Genomic DNA, 22,057 nt, shown 5'->3' on the forward strand with positions numbered 1-22,057 from the left:
GGGAAGATATTTTCAAACTTTTTATTTTTTTAAAGATTGAGTTTTATTTTTAATTTCATGCATACTTCTGCAGAGATCAGAAGAAGGTGTCAGATTCCCCTGAAGCTGGAGTTACAGGTGACTATGAGCCATCCAAAGTAGGTGCTGGGAACAGATTTGTGTCCACTACAAAACTGTACATGCTCTTAACTGCTGAGCCACCTTCCCAGCCCCCTCAGTTGCAAACATTTTAAGGAGCTTGTTGAGGCTCAGAAAAGTCAGTCTTAAATTTCTTAGGGGGTTTCTTTTTCTCTTGCCTCTTCTTCAACTTGTGTTCATTAGATGGCAGGAATATGTCAGCTCTGTTAAAATGTTATGGGACTTGTCATAATATGCAAGATCCCTACGATATTCCCCAGGGGGGAGGAGGTATGACTGCATCTAAAGTGGCTTTTTCTGTACTTTATGTTTTTTGGTTTTTTTTTTTTTAAATTCTTTGCATCACTCTAAAAACAGAAGCAACACATAAGAAGAAGAAACAAAAATAGGGTTACATTTTAGGGATCCTTACTTCTTCTGGTGAGAGGTGGTGCGCCGGGTACAAAAGACAGCAATGATCACAACCACTACGATGGTGATGACGCCGATGGAGACAATGATGACCAGCAGCATATTGCTGTCTAGAGGAGAGGTGGGGCTCCCATGGGGGCTGTTGCTGCCTGCACAGGGAAAGTGGTACAAACGTAATGAGTTAGGTGACTTTAAAAAATATATTCAGTCAGCTCTATCGAACTATTTCAAGGTATTTCACACGAACGCCCTTCATAACAGTTATCACGGTACTGCATACATAGAGTGCCGCTCGAGGAAACGATCTCTAGGCTATAAATGCCTAAGGATTTAAGAGTCTGCCCTACACGCGGGGATTGGCAGAGAGGTCTACTTAATGAATAGCATACAACAAAACCTTCAAGTGTACTGATATTCTAGAGTTCTCTAAGCACCAAGGTTCAGATACATTTTAATAAGTTAAGTGTTTTGCTTTTCTGGGGTCTTGTAAGATGAGCAAATTCATTTTTAAAAGTCCATGTGGTGCTGTAAAGATGTTTTTGTCTTGCAAGCATAAGGACCCAGGTTTCATCCCCAGAACCCATTAAATAAAAGCTGTGCATGGTTATATAAGTTTATAATCCCAGTGCTAGAGAAGCAAGGCAGGCGTAGCCGTGGTAGACAGAGCATTAGAGCTCAGAGGTTAGGCAGCAAAGCCTACTTTGTGTGAGCTGCAAAGTGAGAGACCATGTCTTCAAAGGTGGACACAGCTTGGCATCTGTACATACTCACCCACAACTACCCACAGCACCATTGCTAAATCCTTTGGGTTTTTTTGTTTTGTTTTTGTTTTTTGTTTGCTTTCAAAAATCATATAAAATGTACAGCTATATATAAAGCAAAAAGTTTTCCTTAACATGTAGATGTCTGAGATTACAAAAATCACTGTTTGAAAAATAATCTTTCTTCATAAGCATACAGATGAGAGTCCATTTCCTTATTCAACTCCAGCAAGAAGTAGGTCTGTACTGGGTCATTTGACAATTATTCCTGAGTGGTTACTATAAGCCACATATTGCTGTATGTATTCAAGATACAACAGTGAAGAGCATAAACATGAGTGCTGGGGGTGGGAGTTGGCACAAACAACAAACAGGTAAGAAACTACTAGTTAAGAATGCTATGAAAAAGGAAAAGAAAAAAAAGTGGGGATACAACTCAGAGTGACTGTGTGGCTGACTCAGACTGAGCAGGTGAAAAGCTTTTCTGAATCCAGTGTGGCTTTGTCTCAAGTATAAGGTCTCTTTCACAATCCTGGAGAAGCAAGGCCTGGGTCTGCATTACATATCCCCAGACAGTGACTGAACAGATAAGTCATGCAGAAAACAGCGCGTAGAACACTCAATCTGGACTCGAAATTCAACTTATTTCCATCTGTTTAACTGTATCAAACAAAGTTTTTATAAAAGAAGCTTCTCCTTGAAATTAAAGAAGAAAGTTCCCATCATACAAAGGTCTGAGAGAGGACACTCGAGGAGAGTGGTTCTCAACCTTCTTAGTCCTGTGACCCTTTAATACAGTTCCTCATGTGTAGTGACCCTCAATCATAAAATTATTTTCGTTGCTACTTCATAGCTGCAATTTTACTCTGTTATGAGTTGAAATGCAAACGTCTGATATGCAGGATATCTGAAGTGTGACCCCTGTGGGGGTCTGAAATCATAGGTTGAGAACCACTGCTTCAGAGGGAGGAAACAGGAAGCAGAAGGACCCTGACGCGTGCTTACCGGTTTGTTACTAACAACGCACTGCGCTGTAGCAGATGCAAAGCTGTGCCACTCTCCAAGGCACTGAGAGTGAGCGAATGCTCAGCTAGACACGGGACGCTGCATCAATTCCTGCCCCCCACCCCCGACCACAAAGGCTCAGGAAACACTACAGAAGGGGTGTCCCTGTCTGGCACTAGGATTTTTTAGACTGTGTGGTGGCACATACTGTAAGACTGACACTTTGAAGAATGACGCAGGAAGACCACACAAATTGAGTCCAGTTTGGGTCACACAGTGAATTCCAGGCCTGATCCTACCTCAAAACCAACCAACCAATCAACCAGAAACAAAGTATGTAAGAAGTGGCTGTTGTGGAAGGAACTCTTATCAAGAAAGGCATGAAAACAGCTGGGGAGACTGCTCAGCGCTGTGCCCGGAGTCTGAATCCCGGGTGTCCACATACAGACTAGAAATGGTGGAGTACAATTAAAACCTGGTGGGGCAGAGACAGGCAGATCCAGGGCTTGCCAGCTAATAAACAGAGCACTAGGTTCCTAAACCAAATCTTTTCTCATTGTGGGGGAATCCCTTCCAACAACACTGGATTATCTGACCTCCCAACTTCGATTCTATAATTTTACTGACATCTAAGTAGAGTACTAAATCTCAGGCTGATTTTGAATGGCTTAAGAGCTTACTCTTTTATATTTGGTTCAATCATTTTTATCCTTCATTTCTAAGAAAAAGCTAAGCAGACAACTTAAAACTGTACATACTGACCTTCAAGGAGATAACATTTTGATATTTGGGAAAGACTACAGTACTAGAGCCAACAAAATTAACCATATTGTTAACTCAACACTGCTAGTAACAGAAGTGCTGAACTACTGGGCTCCATTCTTGCAAGGTGGGACCAACCTGAAAACTAAAGGCCAGGGAGCTGGGGTATGAGACTAAGCAGAAGAGAACATATTTCTTGTTACATTCAACACAAATAAGTTTCAGCATTTACCTGAATTTAACTTCTAGGTATGAACTGGACAAAAGCTGTTGTCTAGAACAGAGTAAGAAGGGGCCACCAAAGGGGCTGTCAATACTCTTGCCTGAGGTCATATCACATGCATCTCTCTCTGTTTGAATGGACTATTGGACAGCTTCTTTCTTTATCCTCTTGACCTCACTGTCTCAATCAATTCTTCACTGTTCTCAGACTAATAATAGCAGACATTGAAAAAATGGAAGTGTTGGTATATCAGTAGTGTCAGACATTTTACATATTCAACTTATAAAGCCCAGAGTTCTTAGCAATCTAAGAATGTGGGCTTCTGTTAAGCTAGTTCTAACCTACTGTGCACTTCTACCCCAGCTGCAGGCAGTGGAACCCTACAGAGGGCAGGTGGGGCTGCTACGCCTCTGCATGTGCTGTTAGAGCTTCCTGGAAGGCCTGATGCCCATTTTGACATTTGGTAAGTTTTCCCCTCTAAAGATTATTTTTGTTTATGTGTATGTATATGAGTATGTTGCATGTGTGTGGGTGCCTATGGAGGCCAGAGGAGGGCACCGGACCTCTGGAACTAGAATTAAAAGTGGTTGTGAGCCACTCAAGCTGAGTGAGTAATGGGAACTGCATTCCAACTTACTACTCGAGTAGAACATACTCTTACCTGTTGAGCATCTCTCCAGCTCCCAGTTTTCTATGACCTTTAGGACTTCATATATCTATTCATATTCATATACATAATCTTTTATTAAGTGTTCCTACTTTTCTACCAGGTACTTTTTTACTTTTCCTCCTCCTATCTTCTGTTTTAGAGTCTGAATCTTCAAAATACAATGTACAATTGGATACATAAATAAAAGATAAAGGGATAATTACTTTCTCACAATCTTCATATGATACTGTCTATTGCTCAATATGCAACAATTGCATGAGGGTAGTATAAAACTTCATGAAGCATTCAGGTCTGTCTTCTAAAAGTCAGCTGGCTCCCCTGAAGTACGGGCATTAGGCTGACAGCTGGAGAGTAAGAAGGCACTCACATATGCTTACTAGGTACAGGTGATGAGACAGTAGAAAAAAATCCATTTTAGTAACGTCTTTCTAGACATTTTGCACCTGGACTCTTACACCTGGTACAGAATCCCCCAGAATCCCCTGCACTTCAGGCTGCATGTGACAGTAAAAAAAAAAAAAAAAAGGCACAATCAGAGGACAGAGGTCTGAACTTTGGTTTTATGACAGAATTAGAGCCTCAGATATACCACTTCTCCACTGATTTTTTTTTTAAACTGTATTAATTGGTAATAGTTCAATGTGTTCTCCCTACATTCCAGAGTTAAGGATCAGTGGTGAGTCCAAGTGTGAGAGTAACCCAGAAATGATAAGTAACATTTTGTGGAGAAGTTCTGACTTTTATTTAATGAGTGTGGATGTTTTGCCCCTATATGTCTGTGCACCGCATTCATGCAAAGTCCAAGGCAGCCGGAGGAAGATGGCAGATCCCTTGGGACTAGAGTTACACAGTTGCAAGCCACCGTGTGGGTCCTGGGAATTGTACCTGGGTCCTCTGCAAGAACAGCCTGTGCTCTTAACTCTACTCCAGCACCAAGGAGGAAGTGCTATAAAATTGAGGGCACTAACTTGTAGAATGGTAGAAAAGCAGAGTAATTTTCTCTAGAATTCCACTAAAAATAACACAGCAGGGGAGATGCTGAGATCCTGAAGCAGTTCTCTGGCTTGTGCTAGGTGACGGGCAATCCTACCAAGGGCTGATCTTTCAAGGTCTAACTCTTTTTCTCGAGGAAGTAGGAGACAGATCATTTGTTTAGGAAACAGTCTTTTTTTCCAGCTGCCTAAACAGAGAAACAAGATTCTACAATGAAAATAGGCTTCTAGTAATTCAGCAACATTTGCTACAAAACAGCCAAAGCTAGGTCCGCTAAATAAAATGAACTACATTAACACACCATAAGCCATCACTGAAGCCATAAACCACACTTAAAAGTTTTAAGCAGAACTGCATGCTGTCCACAGCAAGCTGAAAGAGACATAGAGAGGGTTTTACCACTCATTGGAGGTTTGTAGTCGGATCCTAGGTCTGGTAGTCGGCCTCCTTTCCCTGCTGATCCTAAGGCTGAAGCAGAAGAAAGCAGGTCAGTAATAACCCAACATGTATTTGTGACAGTCCATTCCATAGCTACCAAACATGGCTTCTAAAAACAAAACCCTAGTCTACTCTGTAAGAAAATGAAACAACACAAACACTGGGAGACTAGAGCTTGTGTGCCAAGGTAAACAGACACTGCTTGCAGTGTAAGGAGGGAACTAGAAGACTGGTGCCTCTGTTTCAAGGCATGACCTCACTACCAATCTGCTGTGGGAAGTTGGGGGACCCCTCTCCATTTCTCTAGCTCAGGAAGTGATGGTCTGAGAGGACATGTGGTAGTAGATTATTTTATAACAGAAGGGACCAAGGGAGGAAGTGAGCTGGATGTTTGTACCAAACAATCGTATTCTCCAAAGGACTTGGTGATGGGCCTGGCCTGGCCAGGGTCAGTACTGTTCTGGCTATATTTTTTTCAGATTACGAAGTTGTTCTTCCAAGTACAAAATTAACTTAAGCATGAGCAGGAAGGTAAGCAGAGGTTCAAATCAGATTCTCACTTCCTTTGCTGTCACTTAAACGCAGTAAACAATACAAGCAAACAAACAAAACCCAAGCCTTCCGCCACTGTCATCTGACCTCATATAGTCCCAGGTTCCCAGTGAGGCTGCTAGGTCAGGTCTGAGGACTCTCCAGCAGCAGGCCAAGGAGACAGAAACCCCAGGCCTTATTTTATTTGTTTATAATCCTTATTCTTGGTTTTCAGTCTCTTTCTTCACATTTATAGTAAGATGCTTAGGGAAGTCCTGCCTCTGATAAGATATTCCTCAACTGAAAGCTACTAGCCAGAAAGCAGCAGCAAGGCCCTGAGAAGAGGCCTGCAAGCATGAAGAATAAAAGCCGCTCCTGACCGTTACCAACACACAGTGCTTCCGAGGCTGCCCTGAACACCAGCTCCACTACATGGCAGGACTCTGATGTGGGGCAAGCCATTAATTAGTCACTTGGGCCTCTGTTTCCAAGACTAAATCGAAATTAAAGACCAGGAAACATTGTGAATACTGCGTGGTGTGTAGTACATGATCAATAAATGTTAACTATTACAAACATCATAAACTCAGGGAGGGATATCCTCTTCCTCTTTATGGAGGCAGCACATGGAGCTCTAGTAAACACTTATAAAAATATTTTCACAAATAAAGCTTGACTAGAAATGTATAAACTAAATTTATTTCTGCAAAACAGAGTTAATGTCATTTCCTCTTTCCTCTTATAAAGAACCATATTTTAAAAGAAACAGAAGGAACCCCAATATAAGGTTGTATAAGTAGTTTATTTACTAGAATAAATCTAGAGGCTAAAATATAATGTTTAGTATGTTCTCAGAAGCCAAAAACCCACACAAGAAAGGAACAGAAGTTCTTGGCTGCTATGGTATAGTCTTAGGACTTCTAGGGCATATTCTAGGATTTAATTTAGTCTCTGGCCCTTTCCATTGTTCCTACTTATTATTCTATCTTCTTTCTTCCAAGGCTATCATACCTCCCAAGTGATGCACACCATGTAGGCCTCAAGATTCCAGTTGTCCTTCATATGCTATTGCGTCAGCCAAAATCTAATTGGCAGAGATACTTAACATTTTAAGGTTCTTCATATTTAAATTTTCATGGTTATCATGTAGACTACATTTAAATTAAACTTTTCAGAAACTACATCACATAAACAAACAAACAAACCAAACAATCAGAAAGCTGCCAGTGAACATGCTTTGTTTTCCAAGGTATTAGTTAATTTATATTCCTGTATTTCCCAATATTTTCTTTAACACTTAAAGAATAAACAAGAAATTTAAAGGTTGTACCCTAAATACTAGCAGGTGAAGAATTCTGAGTACCAGAGGCATAGAGCGGTGTTGCGTAACAGTTACCAAGTGAAGGAAGAGCACAGCGTATTTACTCCTGCATAGTCAGCATGACTCTTCATGAAATCTCAGGCTTCTGTACTAAAAAAACCTAAGCCCACAGTTTCCTCCCATGTACAGAAGCCTTGTAAAATACAAATAAAGCCATGAAACTTTGTTCTGACTCTTTCTTACTTTACCCAAGATCCAAAAACCTGTATTTCTGATTACTGCTGTTAAACCATGACAGCAATTATCAAATTTACTTTAGTGTTCTATCTCTGTATGGAAATCTATCTTTAGTTTATTTCCTAGAGATAAAAATCACTAAGTACAGTTATCACGCCACCAGAGCAATTACAATGAGAAACCTGCTGACTGAGGATTTCAGGCCTGATGACATTAAGACTCGTCCTTCCTAACTGTCCATGCCACACACTTTTTATCCTTCTATAAAAATGGTCTTACTTAATGTTTAAGGAAGAAATAGAAAAAAGCTTTAAATTAACATTGCAAAATGAGAAACCCTTGGTCACAGATAAGCACGTATGTAACAAGATTATGTATGTCAGAAGGGAAATATGAGATTTACTGAATTAGATATTAATTTTTCACTTAAATAAAATCCTAAATGCTACAAATATGAAAAGTTGCTATACTGGTCACTTTATGCCTCAAATACTTATCACTGTTTATAACTTAACATCTTAACTTCTTTTTTTTTTTGGTTCTTTTTTTCGGAGATGGGGACCGAACCCAGGGCCTTGCGCTTCCTAGGCAAGCGCTCTACCGCTGAGCTAAATCCCCAACCTCAACATCTTAACTTCTAAAGATAACCTGATCTTCACTTACTGCCAATCTTGAGTTTATTCAACTCTATTTTCTTCCACCAGGTAATTTAGCCTCTAAGTGAATCCCTTAGAGCTTTTCAGATATCCCAAGGGCTATAAACCTGGACTCAACTCTACTTTGGCCAATAAGTATGTGTGTGGTTTTTAACATATGATTTTCACGGGGAAAAATGAAATAAAAAGCTAGTAATAGGTTGCAAAAGAGAAAAAATGAGAGAGAGAGACCATCTACTCATTTACCTTGGTCATTAGGCATTTTATCAGAGGAGTCCGCTGACAGGTCAAGCATAGGGAAGAGGAAACAAGAGCAAGGGTCACCAGCTTTGAAGACGGACAGACAGAAGTTTTAAAGGAAAATATAAAATTCCCACAAACTTCCAAGTAAATTGACAAAAGAAAAGAAATTTAGGCTTTCACATCTCCACCGTCTCAGTACCCAACTCCATTTTGTTGGCCTAAGTTTGCCTGGCTTACTCTTTTATATTCATTTTCATGAGCTTTACATAAAAGGATCCTTCTAACCTCATCCTTCACAAAACTTGACATATAGACTTTTTATGTTAAGAGCCTGTTTGCGCTGAAAGAAAACATCTGTCACAATAATGTGCAGTGTAACTATGGAAACCTAAAGAATCACATCTGGTTTCTCTGACAGAAACTAAGAGACCACTGTAATTCTTCTACCCAGATATGTAGAGCTTAAAGTTCCCTGTGGACTGGGGGAGTATCGATTTGGCGGCCAGTGGGTAGGACAGGAATCCTTTGGAAGTCTTTACTCGAGGGTGACAAGCTCATCACCGTGCTGTCACAGTACCCACAGTCGCCACATGCTGCGGTCCCACTCTAGAGACAGCACATTAAAACCCTCAGCTCGGGAAGCCTTACCTTTAGGTGTTCTGAACTGCACAGCTTCAGACATGGGCCCCATGCCCTTTGAGTTCCGGGCCTGGATTTTGAAGTAGTATGGTGTGTCGAGTGTTAACTCTTGAATCTGGTGAGTCAGCCTGTTTCCCACAACAGGTTCAATCACCCAGTCATGGATCTCTGCATTCACATCTGTGCTGTAATAGATGATGTAACCTGTCCAGAGCAATTAACAGGAAAAAGAGATCCCATGTCTGCTTTTCTTTTTGCAATCAGAAAGTCAATAAAAGTCTATAATATCTGAATAAAGCCTCATGAGGGCCCAAGTTTAGAATAATGTAGTTCTGAGACTTTGCAATGGTATGACATGCTCAGTTAGCTTCAACCAAAATCATCTCCCGGGAGAAAAATGCTCAGCAGATTGGAAAACCTCTGACAAAGTTCTAACGGTGGGTGAGGCCACAGAAACTGTCACCAGAGATTTCCACCAGGGGGCACTCAATTCCCATAAATGAGGCAGGAAGCTTCACAAACATAAGCCTTCCTGATCTACACTACAAAAATGTGATGCATTGTTTAAAGTTTTAAAAGACAAAGCAAAATATAATCTGAGTTAGTTATATTTGTTTCTTTTATAGATAAAAGAGGCAAAATAGGAACCTAAGAAGACAATATAAAGACTAGGATTTATGGAAAAGAATATCTTATTAAAGTTACAGGAACACACTAGGTATGGTGGCACATCCTTTTAGGCCCAGCACTAGGGGAGAAAGAGGCAGGTGGATCTCTGAGTCGAGGCCAGCCTGGTCTACAGAGAGTTCCAGGACAGCCAGGGCAACAAATAAAAAGCCCATCTCAAAAAACAAACCAAAATGAACAGACAAAATGTTACAGGAACAAAATTCACTTTCTGAGTCCTTGGGCCATCTTCCTCATATTTCAGAAGGTACATGGTTCTTTACCAAACTCCTAATGGGGCAGAGGTTCCAAACAGCTGCCAGTACCCTACTTATAGGGTGTCTCTCTCTGAAGTCCAAAGGGGGGATGTGATAAGCCTAGGGTAACTCAAACTTCTAACTCTAATAGTAAGAGAGCAGAAACCTGAAGTGGTAGGCCTAGGGCTGTTGGTGGTGGTTTAAAAACCTAATGGGGATTTGGTGGGGCTTGAAAGTAAAAGTCTATACAGACTAGATAATGTCCAGAAAAACTGGACACACAAGTTCAAAGAAAGTCACTTGGGGAGTGAAGAGCTTTATGGAGAACAAATGTACCCATCAAGCTGCAGTAGAAAAAAGGCTGTCTAGCATATTCCACCCCACCATACATTGTTAAGGAGAACTACTGGCTGGACACACGATTCTATGCTACTCTGAGCAGACTGCACTCCCTTGCTTCAATTCAAGGACCAACATGACTCACAGCACACCACACGATGACTAAGCCGGGTTCACATTCCCACTTCTATTGACTGCACAGGGCTTACCTACAACAGCGCATGGTCTAAGGCATCTTACCTGTAATCTTGCCATTAGCTTCAGAGGGAGGCTGCCAGTTCACTATTATCGTTCTCGGTTTTCCTTCTTTACTCACAACTGTCACATCCTTAGGTGGAGAAGTAGGAACTGCAAAATAATAAATACTATCCATTTCAATATAATTCAATTTTCCAACTCTTTTCACTGATAAGGAACAGTAAATGTGTCGAACAAAGACACAGCCCCTGGCTTCCAAAAACGCACGTCTATGTAAAACCAACCAATTCTAATAAAAGGAAGACCATATAAAGTATCAGAGAAAAACCAAAACCATGAGGATAGAGAAGGGCCTGTGGACTGGGAGTCAGGGATCTATACTCAGGAGAACCAAATGTCCCTGGTTCCATGCACACACTACCACCTGGCATTTTACAGTTTGCATTTCCTTAAGGCTACGGCGGCCTAGAGGAGCAGGTGTCGCTGTCCCTTGGTGGGAGGTCAAGGCACCAATACTGAGAGCAGTTAGGTAACTGGTCCCAGACTACTTCCTCTCACTTGATTTGGCTTATTTGGTAGGACATTTTAAAATGTTAAATAGCTTTTTATCCTGCTTAGAGTTGACTCTTCAAGTCAAATATGGCTTTTAAAAGCTCAGTTCTCTCTAGGAAGAAATTTACAACTTGGCAATTTTAAGCTCACACTGAAAGCATACCACCAGCTGCTTATGTTACTGATCTAAATATAAGTTTTCATGCAGCAGCAAAGATGACAAAAGAAAATGGCTTTTCTATGTTATAGGTGAGAATGTCTAATGTAATGTGTAAGTAGGAAAATGCTCAAATCAAGTATTCCTTCAGTCACTTCCTAAAACACTGGGAGTTCTAATATAAGATGGAAATGCCTGGTGAAACGAACATCCTAAGGGAAAGTAAAAATTTCTCTTATTAGTCAGTAAGTTGAAAGTGAAGCAAAAAAGATATTCTTAAAACAGGAAACCTGAGTGTGGTGGCACATGCCTTTAATCCCAGCGCTCCAGAGGCAGGCGGGACTTGGCTGTCATGTTGGTCTGTATAGTGAGTATAAGGCCAGCTAGGGCTACACAGTGAGACCCTGTTTCAACATGAAGCCAGCCAACCAACCAGCTAACCAACCAACCAGCCAACCAACCAACCACCAACCAACCAAACAAACCAACCAACCAACCAGCCAACCAACCAACCAACCACCAACCAACCAACCACCCACCCACCAACCACCAACCAACCAACTAACCACCAACCAACCAACCACCAACCAACCAACCAACCACCTATCAACCACCAATCAACCACAACCAATCACCCACCAACCAACCAAACCAACCACCAACCAACCAACCAACCAACCACCAACCAACCAACCAACCACCAACCAACCAACCACCAACTAACCAACCAACCAACCACAACCAACCAACCAACCACCAACCAAACCAACCAACCACCAAACCAACCAACCACCAACCAACCAACCAACCAACCAACCACCAACCAACCATCCAACCAACCAACCAACCAACCAACCAACCAACCAACCAAAACAGAAAAGAAAGCAAACTAATAATTATTTACCCTGTTCTATACTGCATTCCTAACTCTCCAGTCCAATCTCCTTCCCTGGAAAAATTCCAAGCAACTGTGCAGAAGGGCAAGACTGGTTTGTACAGAATGTGGAAGTTTAGTTTCATCAGGCACAGAAATAGGCCAGAATAAGCAGAGATTCCCAAGGTTGCTCACATCCTTACCCCAGCAAAGCCCAGGGGAAAACAGAATCTCAAGGCTGGCAGCCTACTCTTTCCTTCATCTTCTTAGTTACTCTTTCTCTCTCACATGTCCTTACAAACACCAAAGGCTAGTCCAGTGAAAGATCTTACAGAGCTGATTTCTAAGAAAGCCTGGGATTACCCAGGAAACTGTTCAGATGGGCAAAGCACAGCAGATCATTTCACTGTTTCAAGGGCAGGTCATTTCATTGTTTTCAATTTCAATTTACCAGTAAGGAGGATTAATGCAATAATATCTTGTATCTACCCACATGCTTTTCCATCTGTTCCTTATTTTACCTTATAATAACCTTCTAAACTAGAAATGGGGTACTATCACCCCAAACAAGGTAGAAGAAACTGAGATTCAGAGGGATTAGTTGGGATGCTCATGAGAACAATTGGTAGATAGATGACCTGAGATTGAACTCTTGTACTTTCTAAAACCTGGCCTGTCTTACATTACACTATTCTGCTATTTACTACTGTTTTAGCAAAGTGACCCAAAAATCCACAATAGTTGTAATGGAAGCACAGCTGAAACGTGGCTGTCCATTGGGCTCTGTAGAGAGCAATATGTGTACTGCGGGCACTCTGTCGAAGCAGGCGGTAAGATGGCCCATGGCTGAGAATGTCACAACAGTGTGAATTCCACAGGCGTTCATGTTTTACAAGAAGTATCATGTAACACGGATTTGTATCATACATACCTAATTCAAAGGTAGCACCATGAGCTGTCATACTCCACGTGCTTGACCTTCTGCCTTTGGTCACCATCACAGAGAACTCATACAGTGTGTTTGGCTTTAAACCAGTAACCAAATAGCTTAACGTTGTTGCGTTTGCATTCTGGAAAAGTGTAAATCAAGAACTTTAGAATAAGAAAATTCCACTGATTAGCTTTTTGCACTCAAGGCAAATGTCCAGTACCTTGTACTTGGTGTTTGCTGGGATGTTGGTCTTCCACCGGACTGTGTAGTAGCGGGAGTCTGTAATCTTCTGGTGTTTGGGCAGGGAGTTGTCTGCCCAGGTAATTCTTATGGTGTCGTGACTCAGAATGGAAGCCTGAACTCCCACTGGTGGCATCATGGGAGTGGGATCTGGCACTGGAGTGTATGGAGCATTAATAACAAATAAATCAACTTCAGAAGTGTCTGGGTAAAAAGTAATTAAGAAAGGGAAGTGGCATTTTAACATAAACAAAAATAAAAGGGAATGCAGGGGAGTATAATGGAATGAAAGATGAGAAATGGAGAAAAAGAAAGAAAATCCAGAGTTAATAGATAGCCCTCATTCATTCAGAAGAATACTTCTAATGTGATTTTCTTTAAAGGAAAAATCATAGGAAAATGTTAAGCAAATTAATACCTAACCATATTGCCAACAATACTCTAAAGACACTGAAAAATTATAATTGAGTGATCATGTTAACACACATATGCTTGAATTTTTTCAAATTCCTTGAAAATGTTACCTGCTGTCAGAAAAAGGATCACAAAAAACCAAAATTGCTCTTAAAATCCAGAGTATAATTTCTGAACAAGCAACATAAAGCTCGTGGTCTGTTTGACGTTTAGTAGATATGGCTGTGTTTTTGGGACATGAATTACAACTGCTTGTCACTGGACATGTGGTCATCCCTCAAAGCGAATGTCCATGCTAAGCCAATTCAGACTTGCTGATGTAAAGTGTAGAGGCAGGAGAAAAATGGCTCACAGTTGAATTTATCCGGACTCCTCTTCCTTAAGAGGTGAACTGACACCATGTTGCACTGTCTGCTGTACTTTCTCTAGGAGTCAGAATAAGGTAGTGAACAAGTCTCTGTCAGGAACGGTAGATGCCATGATTATTACAGATCCAAGTGGCACAGTACTGACGAAGTTTAGAGATCATAGTACTTGTCTGATGAATAATGCATGTATGCGCTGTGTTCTATGCAGCAGACACACTCTCTATTGCAAAACGGAGGCCAGAGTGAGTAAAGAAAAAGAAAAAAAAAATCACTGAGACCCACATCTGGAATGCAGGACAGAGAGACCTTGGGTTTTCCAACTCCTAGCTAGGTTTTCTAAATGCACATACTCATTTATTTATAAGTTCAGGTATTAAATGTTTTCTTACATAGAGATAGTAACTAATTTTATATATAACTAAGAAATCTGAACTGACAGTCCTTGTTTATGAATAACTGTTACACTAATGTAATAGTCTTCATGTGTATATTTCCTACATGATGAATACTAAAAATAATTCTCTTTATGTATTCTAGATTCTAACATATTAAAAAGTATATACATCTATCCAAAATGGCTTATGTGGTAGCCTTTAGAAAGTCAGTCTTGGGCTGGGGATTTAGCTCAGCGGTAGAGCGCTTACCTAGGAAGCGCAAGGCCCTGGGTTCGGTCCCCAGCTCCGAAAAAAAGAACCAAAAAAAAAAAAAAAAAAAAAAAAAAAAAAAAAAAAAGAAAGTCAGTCTTTCATTCATTCCAAGTCTGTACTCCAAGTTGCCATGATTTTTTTGTTCATGAACACCCATCAGGGAGACCCCTGAGTCATACTCTACAAAAGCAGTTGGGAAAAGTACAGGTGACCAAGACAGACAGATGCCCTACCTGTGTGAGGTCTGGTCACAGCACTCTCATAAAGAGGGATGCCTTCACCAACATTGTTAAATGCTTTCAAGGTAATCACGTAATGAGAGCTTGGATCTGAGGGAAAGAAATCAAAACAACTTTTTTAATGCTCTCTATAGGATTAAAAAGATACAGAAGTATCTATCTAATTGCAGAAAATTATTAGTGGGATGGCTTATTTTGGTATATGAAAAGATGTGGAGATAGAAGCACATATGCTACAAAAAATTGGTTCCATCAACTTGTTGGTTTAGTCTTTAGAGTAGAGGTGGACTCTTCTTCCTCTCCTGGGGTCTACTAAAGTTTAAGATGCTCACTGTATGACATAAGGCTCTTGTGTGCCAGAAGCCTTCAGATGCAGCTTCCACCCTTGACCTCACAGCTAAGGTAGAGAAGCAGGAGATAAGCTGAGAGTGAAGTGTCTTCAACATTCCAGAGAATGTCCCAATCCAGAGCAGTGACTTCTTAATTAGACAAGTCATGTCTGGGATTTGATGATTCGCAAGGAGACTAAGAGAACAGTCTCTCTAGGGCAGTGGGTCTCAACCGCCACAGGGTTGCATATTACAAGATATTTATATTACAACTCATAACAGTAGCAAAATTACAGTTATGAAGTAGCAACAAAAATAAGTTTATGATTGGGGGTCACCACATGAGGAAACTGTATTAAAGAGTGGCTGCATCAGGAAGGCTGAGAATCACTGCTTTAGAGGGTCCTTCAAGCTCAGGAGAGTTTAAGTTTGATGGACAGATGATCCTACATAAACATCTTCACCTCTGACTTGCTTCTTTCACTTAATATTCCATGACTCTTATATTAAGTCGGGCTAATAAACATATTTTACTTCATGCTGAACAAATTTTGTTTTCACTATTTCTCAACAAACACTTCTTTTCTAATAGTTTGGAACTTGCTCTGGGACATCTCAAATCTTTCCTCATCCTCCTTCTCGTCTCCCAACCTCAGCCCCTCCATAGTCCTGCCAATCTTAATGCTCAGGGTAACACCTGAGTTTTTTCTAGTAGTCTATTGCTTATTCTCTTGAGCAGGCTCTGTGCTCCTTCTCACCACTGTGCCTCAAACACTATTCTGGGTACACCTTGCAGCCCCGTTGTATTTCTGGGTGGGCTGTTCTGTGCGCCTTGTTCAGCCTTTTTTCTCTGCACATACTTCACTTTAACTCACATCTTTGTTTCTTGTGTTTTACCTTGGCTCTCCCTTAGATTGAAAGTTCCAGGAGGTCAAGGACTGAGTCCTGACTGAAATGCAAAGGACTTTCATTTCAGAAGTGTCACAAGGGAAACAGCAGGAGGCTGGTCATCACAGGGACATTTTACCCACTATAAGCTTTGGTTTTGCTATCCGACAATCGCTTGCAAGACTACTCATGTGGAGATGGCTCCTGGGTTCAGCTGATCTGTCTCTCTTTGGAAGGAAAACAGAAAGTATATTTTGTTTTTGACTACAATTATAAACTGTTGCTTATTTTCTTCCATAAAAGGTTTGGGAACTCATTTGTTATGGTCCTTAAAGCTGTTCTTAGGAAAGATGTCTACAAAGCAATGCTGAATAAAAAATTCCTAAGAGGAGATTATGAATTAAGAGAAAAATCTTTCAGAGAAATATTAATAATGAAAATCCAATTAGGAAAGGCAGTTACTGTCACACAAATCAATTCATTATATTATTATTACTATATTAACTTTAAAAATTACATTTATCTGTTTATGTGCATATGTGAGTAGTCATTCACATGCCACAGCACATGTATGATGTCAGAGAACAACTTGCAAAATTGGCTTTCTCTTTCTGCTATGTGGTTCCTAGAAATCAAACTTAAGATTGTCAGCTTTGGTGGCAAGCACCTTTACTTGCTCAGTGCTGGTGAATCTTACATCAATTTGACATAAAAACTAGAGTTATGGGCTGGAGAGATGGCTCAATTCCCAGCAACCACACGGTGGCTCACAACCATCTGTAATGAGATCTGATGCCCGCTTCTGGTGTGTCTGAAGACAGCTACAGTGTACTCATATATAATAAATAAATCCATTTAAAAAAAACAAACTAGAGTTATCTGAAAGGAAAAAACCTTAATTGAGAAAATGCCTCCATAAGATCTGGATGTAAGGGGTTAGGGATTTAGCTCAGTGGTAGAGCGCTTGCCTAGCAAGCGCAAGGCCCTGGGTTCAGTCCCCAGCTCTGAAAAAAAGAAAAGGAAAAAAAAATCTGGATGTAAGGCATATTCTTAATTAGTTATTGATGGGGAGAGCCCAGCCCATTGTCGATAGCTCCAACCCTGGACTAGTGGTCCTGAGTTCTATAAGCAGCTGAGCAAGCTATGGGAAGCAAGCCAGTAAGCAGCACCCTCCATGGCCTCTGCATCAGTTCCTGCTTCCAGGATCCTGCCCTGTTTGAGTTCCTGTCCTGACTTCCTTCAGTGGTGAACAGCAATGTGGAAGTGTAAGCTGAATAAACCCTTTCCTCCCTCAACTTGCTTTTGGTAATGGTGTTTTGTTACAGCAATAGGAACCCTAATTAAGACAGTTATCTTGCTGGTCCATAATTCATTATCAAAAAATTGGTATTTCTCACTTTTTGCTTTTAAAATTAACTATGAGGTATAATTAGCATAAAATAAATATATTTAAAGGGATAGTAAGTTTTGACAAATTAACATATCTATGCAATTAATGCCTAAATAGAGAAATTAGGACATTTCCAAGTAGCTATGCTCTTAAACATCAACTCCTAGCACTGATAATGCAACCACTGATTATAAATTTGTCAGCATGGCTAAGTTTTGCATATTTTTAGTATCTTAAACATACAATAACAGTGAATATTATTTTGTCTTTGGCTTTTTGCTCAGCACATTTCTTAGACTCATTTCTTCTGCTGTGTGTATCGACAGCCAATCTATCAATTTTAATTACTGAGTAGTTTCTATGACAAAGATATTATACAATTTAATATTAACTAATTGATAGAAATTTCTAATATTTCCCTCTTCAGGCTATCATAAATAAAGTATTTTCTCAAACCTTTTAAGTGGGCATGTGTTTGAGTGGGACTGTTGTATGGCTAACTTTATAAAAAAAAAACCAAAACAACCTTCCATTTACAAAGTAGCTGTACTATCAACATTTTTAACAGCAAATGTGAGAACTCCAGGGGACACACAGTGGTGTTTCACTGAGGAGTCTCTTGCAATTCTCTTGACAATTAGTAGTGCTAAGCATCTTTTAACATGCTCATTTTCCATCCAAGTATTTTCTTCACAGACTACCACACAACTTCATTGTCTGCTCATAGGTCTTCTTTAGTGTAGTGTCTAACCAAATCTTTTGCTCATTTTTGACTGGTTTCCTTTTTACTAAAAGTTGTAGGAATTTTTACATATTCTAGCATCAAACTGTGAGACATTTGGATAGCTGATATTTTCTTCGTTTCTGTGACTTGCCTTTGTTGTGGTAAATATATAAAAGAATCTACCAACCATGCTAGTATTGGCACTGGTGGGCCACATGGCATCTGTGGGGTATTTTCATCTCAGTCAGCAAAGTGTCTCACCCAATAAGCTCCCCATTTCCACCCCACACTGCCACCACTGGCTACTATCGAGCGGGGCAGCCCTCTTGCAACTCTATCATCTAGTTCCCAAGGCAGAAGGTCACCTCCACGACATTTCCCTACAGAGTCCGCCTATCTTATGGTTCTCTTGCTGTGGACTCTGCTCACATCCCCAGCATCTGCCCCCTGTGGTTATAGTCACAACTCCCAGGAACCCGTTAAAATCAAAACTCAATAAGCTTGTAATTTAGCAATCAGATTTATACCTTAAATTCTTAATCCACAAAACGTCCACACAATAAACTCATGACCAACTGATAATGATATAAACTGCCCACCTAGATAAGACAAATTGTCCTATAAAAATCCATCTCTTAAGAAATATTCATAAGTATCTGTGGCCATTTAAGGACACACAGATTTGGGTCATCCTTCTTGTTCTTCCTTCTTTTCCTCTCTCCCATCCTATGAAAACTCTGTCCCTACCTTACTTTTTCACTGCCCCTTGCCTTATCTTGTTCCTGCCCTCTCTAACATATAGACATCAACATGCCGTTTTATTTCTATCGATGTCTCATCAATAGCATAAGTTTAAGCTTTTGATTAAGGACTAGGTAAAAAGATGGATTGGAAGTTAAGAACACTGGCTACTCTTCTAGAGGATTCAGGTTAGATTCTCAACAGCCACATGGCAGTTTACAACTGTCTCTAAGTTCCGTTTCAGGGGATCCGATGCCCTTTTTCTGATCAATGGACACTGCACATAGGTGATGAGCAGACACGCAGACACATAGACATATTCATTCTCTCTCCCCCGTCCCCTCTCCCTCTTTCTCTCTCTGTTCAGAGGACAACTCACATAAGTTAGTTCTCTCTTGCCTGTGGGTCCTGGGGATTAAACTCAGTTTGTCAGCAGGTATTTTACCCACTGAGCCTTTGCAATGACTCTACTTTGTCAATTATATGGTTTCTGGTTGTTTGTGGTAGTCTGTTTTTTGGGTGTTCTTTTTTCCTCTTCCATACAGACATTCAATTAGTCCCATGCCCTTAGTTACAAAGGTACCCTTTCTGTACTGAATCACTTCATTACCTTTGTTAAAAATTCAACTGAGAACATTAATATCAAGTACTGATTATCCCGTTAATGTACAACCTGAACCTTTGCACCAGTATCACCGAGTCTCCATCGTTTTAACTTAGTAAGTTATCATCAAGTCAAGTATTATGCATTTTCCAATTTTTTTCTTTTTCAAAAATAGCTATTTTGTTATTTGCTTTTAAAAATAAAGTTTAGAATCAGGTTTTCAATTTGTATAATAAAAGAGCTGAAAGGAATCTTCCTAAAGTTTGACCAGTAACAACCTACTATATATATATATATATATATATATATATATATATATATATCCTAAAACTGTACATAAGTTTGATGGGAAACCAAGTATTTGTAAAAATCAAGGTATCTTATTAATGAAATACATGTTAATACAAAGGAAAGTGATAATAAGCACTGGATACCATTCTGTGTGTCTAATATGAGGCACTGACAAAAACCCAACACTATGTCATTCCCCCACAAAGTATGTAAACCCAGATGTACTGTGGAAGTGCTGGACACACCTACTTTGAGGAACATAAATGGCCTGCGTATGTATTTTCAAATGTCATTTATTAAGATCAGGGGGGAAAAAAAATCAACCAACCACAGAACTGGTTCTGAATCAAAAGCTAACGAGACATGATAATTACACTCAACACTGATTCTCAACCAGAAAATAGCATTTTTTCTTTTGTCATAAGGAACAATGGTAAGAAAAGTGTCAAATATGCAAATTTTAACGTCTTTAGTTCAGTAAGCAAGCTATTTGGAACAATTTTAGTAGAATTTCATGGTCAAGCTAGTGATTAGTGAGAGTTATCATGTCTGCAAATGACTTTTGTATGTCTCAGGGGGAAATATACACAAAGGAAAATAGAAAAGAATAAAAGAAATGTGAAAAAAATTAATCCTGCATAATCTGGATGAAGACTCTAAGAAGAATATAGCAAAATTCTTTCCACAAGTGTTACAATTTTTCTGCAAAAATAAAATTATAGTATAATAAAATTTAAAAATCAAAGAAATCACATGCATGATTATCCTTTCTACCTAGCAAGCATACCCAAGTTTTCGATGGTGTAATAGCGCTGTTTGTAGTCCACTTTGATGGTCTGGGCATGAGGGCTGCCAATGCCGTAACCAATGGCGTACCCTCGAACCACAATGTTCTGGTTCTCTGGAGGAGTCCAGCTCACTACAATGCTAGTGACAAGTGGACGGACATGAAGAGAGCTAGGCACTTCAGGAACACGAGATTCTGAGAAGGAAAGCAGAAAAATGAAATATGAGATGTATTTCCTGTAGAATGTTTCCTTATCCTTGGTGAATGTTGTTTAGTTCCTGTCAAAATATTTGGGCTTTAACAAAATCCCCACAACTCCCTTTTGGGCCAAGAACTCAAAGAGAATTTATAGCTACAGTGGAATATGGTCTATGATTGTTTTTTTTTTCCTAAGAAAATAAAACCTAGTTGCTCATTCCATTCCCTAAACTCTATTGGTTTAATGAGAAAGATACATCAACAAACTAGAAACCTGTTTGGAACAGGTTAATCAAATATCATATTATAACAATGGTACCAATTATTTATTTCCCTAGATAATTAACCATCCAGAAAAACTGGCACCAAAGCCAGTTGTTAGATGACTAACAGATTTTAAAAGGTAGCAGTTTAATACATCTTTCATGTATGTTACTCAAGACATAAACTGCTACTTTAGTTGAACCTCAGAATAGGGATATAGGTCTTTGGTCTCCCCAAATCTGGCACCATCACTGTGAAAGGAACTAACTATACATAACCACCTGGTACTACTTATTGAACAAACGGGAGGAAAAGCACACGGTCTCCATGACTCAGGAAAGAGGTAGCTGCAAAGGAAATATGGGTACACAGTGATGTGGCTCAGCCTGACATTTTAGATTATCTATTTACTTATTCGCCTCAGTAAGAAAACTCAACTCAAATCCCTATACATTTTTATTGTTCTGAGCCTGTTTCCTTTGGAACCTCTTTACATGCTGGAGAATGATTATACCTTTAGGAGCTCTATTGTTTCACAGCAACAATAGCAGCACAACATTCCAATACTCACAGACAAGCTAAATTCAATAGCTTTCCAATTTGACTCCCGGTGATAGTTAGTATCTATCTATTATGAGCCATTCCTGCTCACTGCTGAATCTTACTTACCATCTAGGTCACTTTCAAAGGTCTCAGCAGACAGCCAATCAGTTGCGGGACCTGTACCATTGACTGTGAGAGCAGCTACTCGGAAGTTATATTCTGTCCCCCGATCAAGACCTGAGGATCAGACAAAAGAGAAAAGCTGAAACGAGAGCTCTGGAAAACAAAAAGTTAGTAATTCCTGTAAAAGGAAACATCTCACCTAACCAACTCAGTCCAGAGCTTAATAACGTGTAAGTTCATAAAACATGCAAATACAACACGGGGT

At 39.9% G+C, this 22,057-nt stretch overlaps 1 protein-coding gene across 14 annotated transcripts in view; it reads right to left on the reverse strand.

Annotated features, from left to right (window-relative positions):
• Neo1 (neogenin 1) overlaps nucleotides 1–22,057 on the reverse strand; it is a 152,448-nt gene that overhangs the window by 17,896 nt on the left and 112,495 nt on the right. For 5 of the 14 annotated variants that reach the window (XM_039082421.2, XM_039082419.2, XM_039082415.2 and 2 more), the window contains 10 exons: nucleotides 21,796–21,906; nucleotides 20,665–20,859; nucleotides 14,905–15,000; nucleotides 13,223–13,446; nucleotides 13,003–13,141; nucleotides 10,531–10,638; nucleotides 9,038–9,232; nucleotides 8,393–8,425; nucleotides 5,363–5,431; nucleotides 551–698 (listed from right to left, as the gene is read on the reverse strand). In XM_039082421.2, the coding sequence (XP_038938349.1) occupies nucleotides 551–698; nucleotides 5,363–5,431; nucleotides 8,393–8,425; nucleotides 9,038–9,232; nucleotides 10,531–10,638; nucleotides 13,003–13,141; nucleotides 13,223–13,446; nucleotides 14,905–15,000; nucleotides 20,665–20,859; nucleotides 21,796–21,906 (1,318 nt within the window). The remainder of the gene's footprint in view (nucleotides 1–550; nucleotides 699–5,362; nucleotides 5,432–8,392; nucleotides 8,426–9,037; nucleotides 9,233–10,530; nucleotides 10,639–13,002; nucleotides 13,142–13,222; nucleotides 13,447–14,904; nucleotides 15,001–20,664; nucleotides 20,860–21,795; nucleotides 21,907–22,057) is intronic. The other 9 variants (XM_063266211.1, XM_063266214.1, XM_039082414.2 and 6 more) reach the window with 3 other exon arrangements.

Source organism: Rattus norvegicus, chromosome 8 (genome assembly GCF_036323735.1).
Source record: "Rattus norvegicus strain BN/NHsdMcwi chromosome 8, GRCr8, whole genome shotgun sequence".
Classification (NCBI taxonomy): Eukaryota; Metazoa; Chordata; class Mammalia; order Rodentia; family Muridae; genus Rattus; species Rattus norvegicus.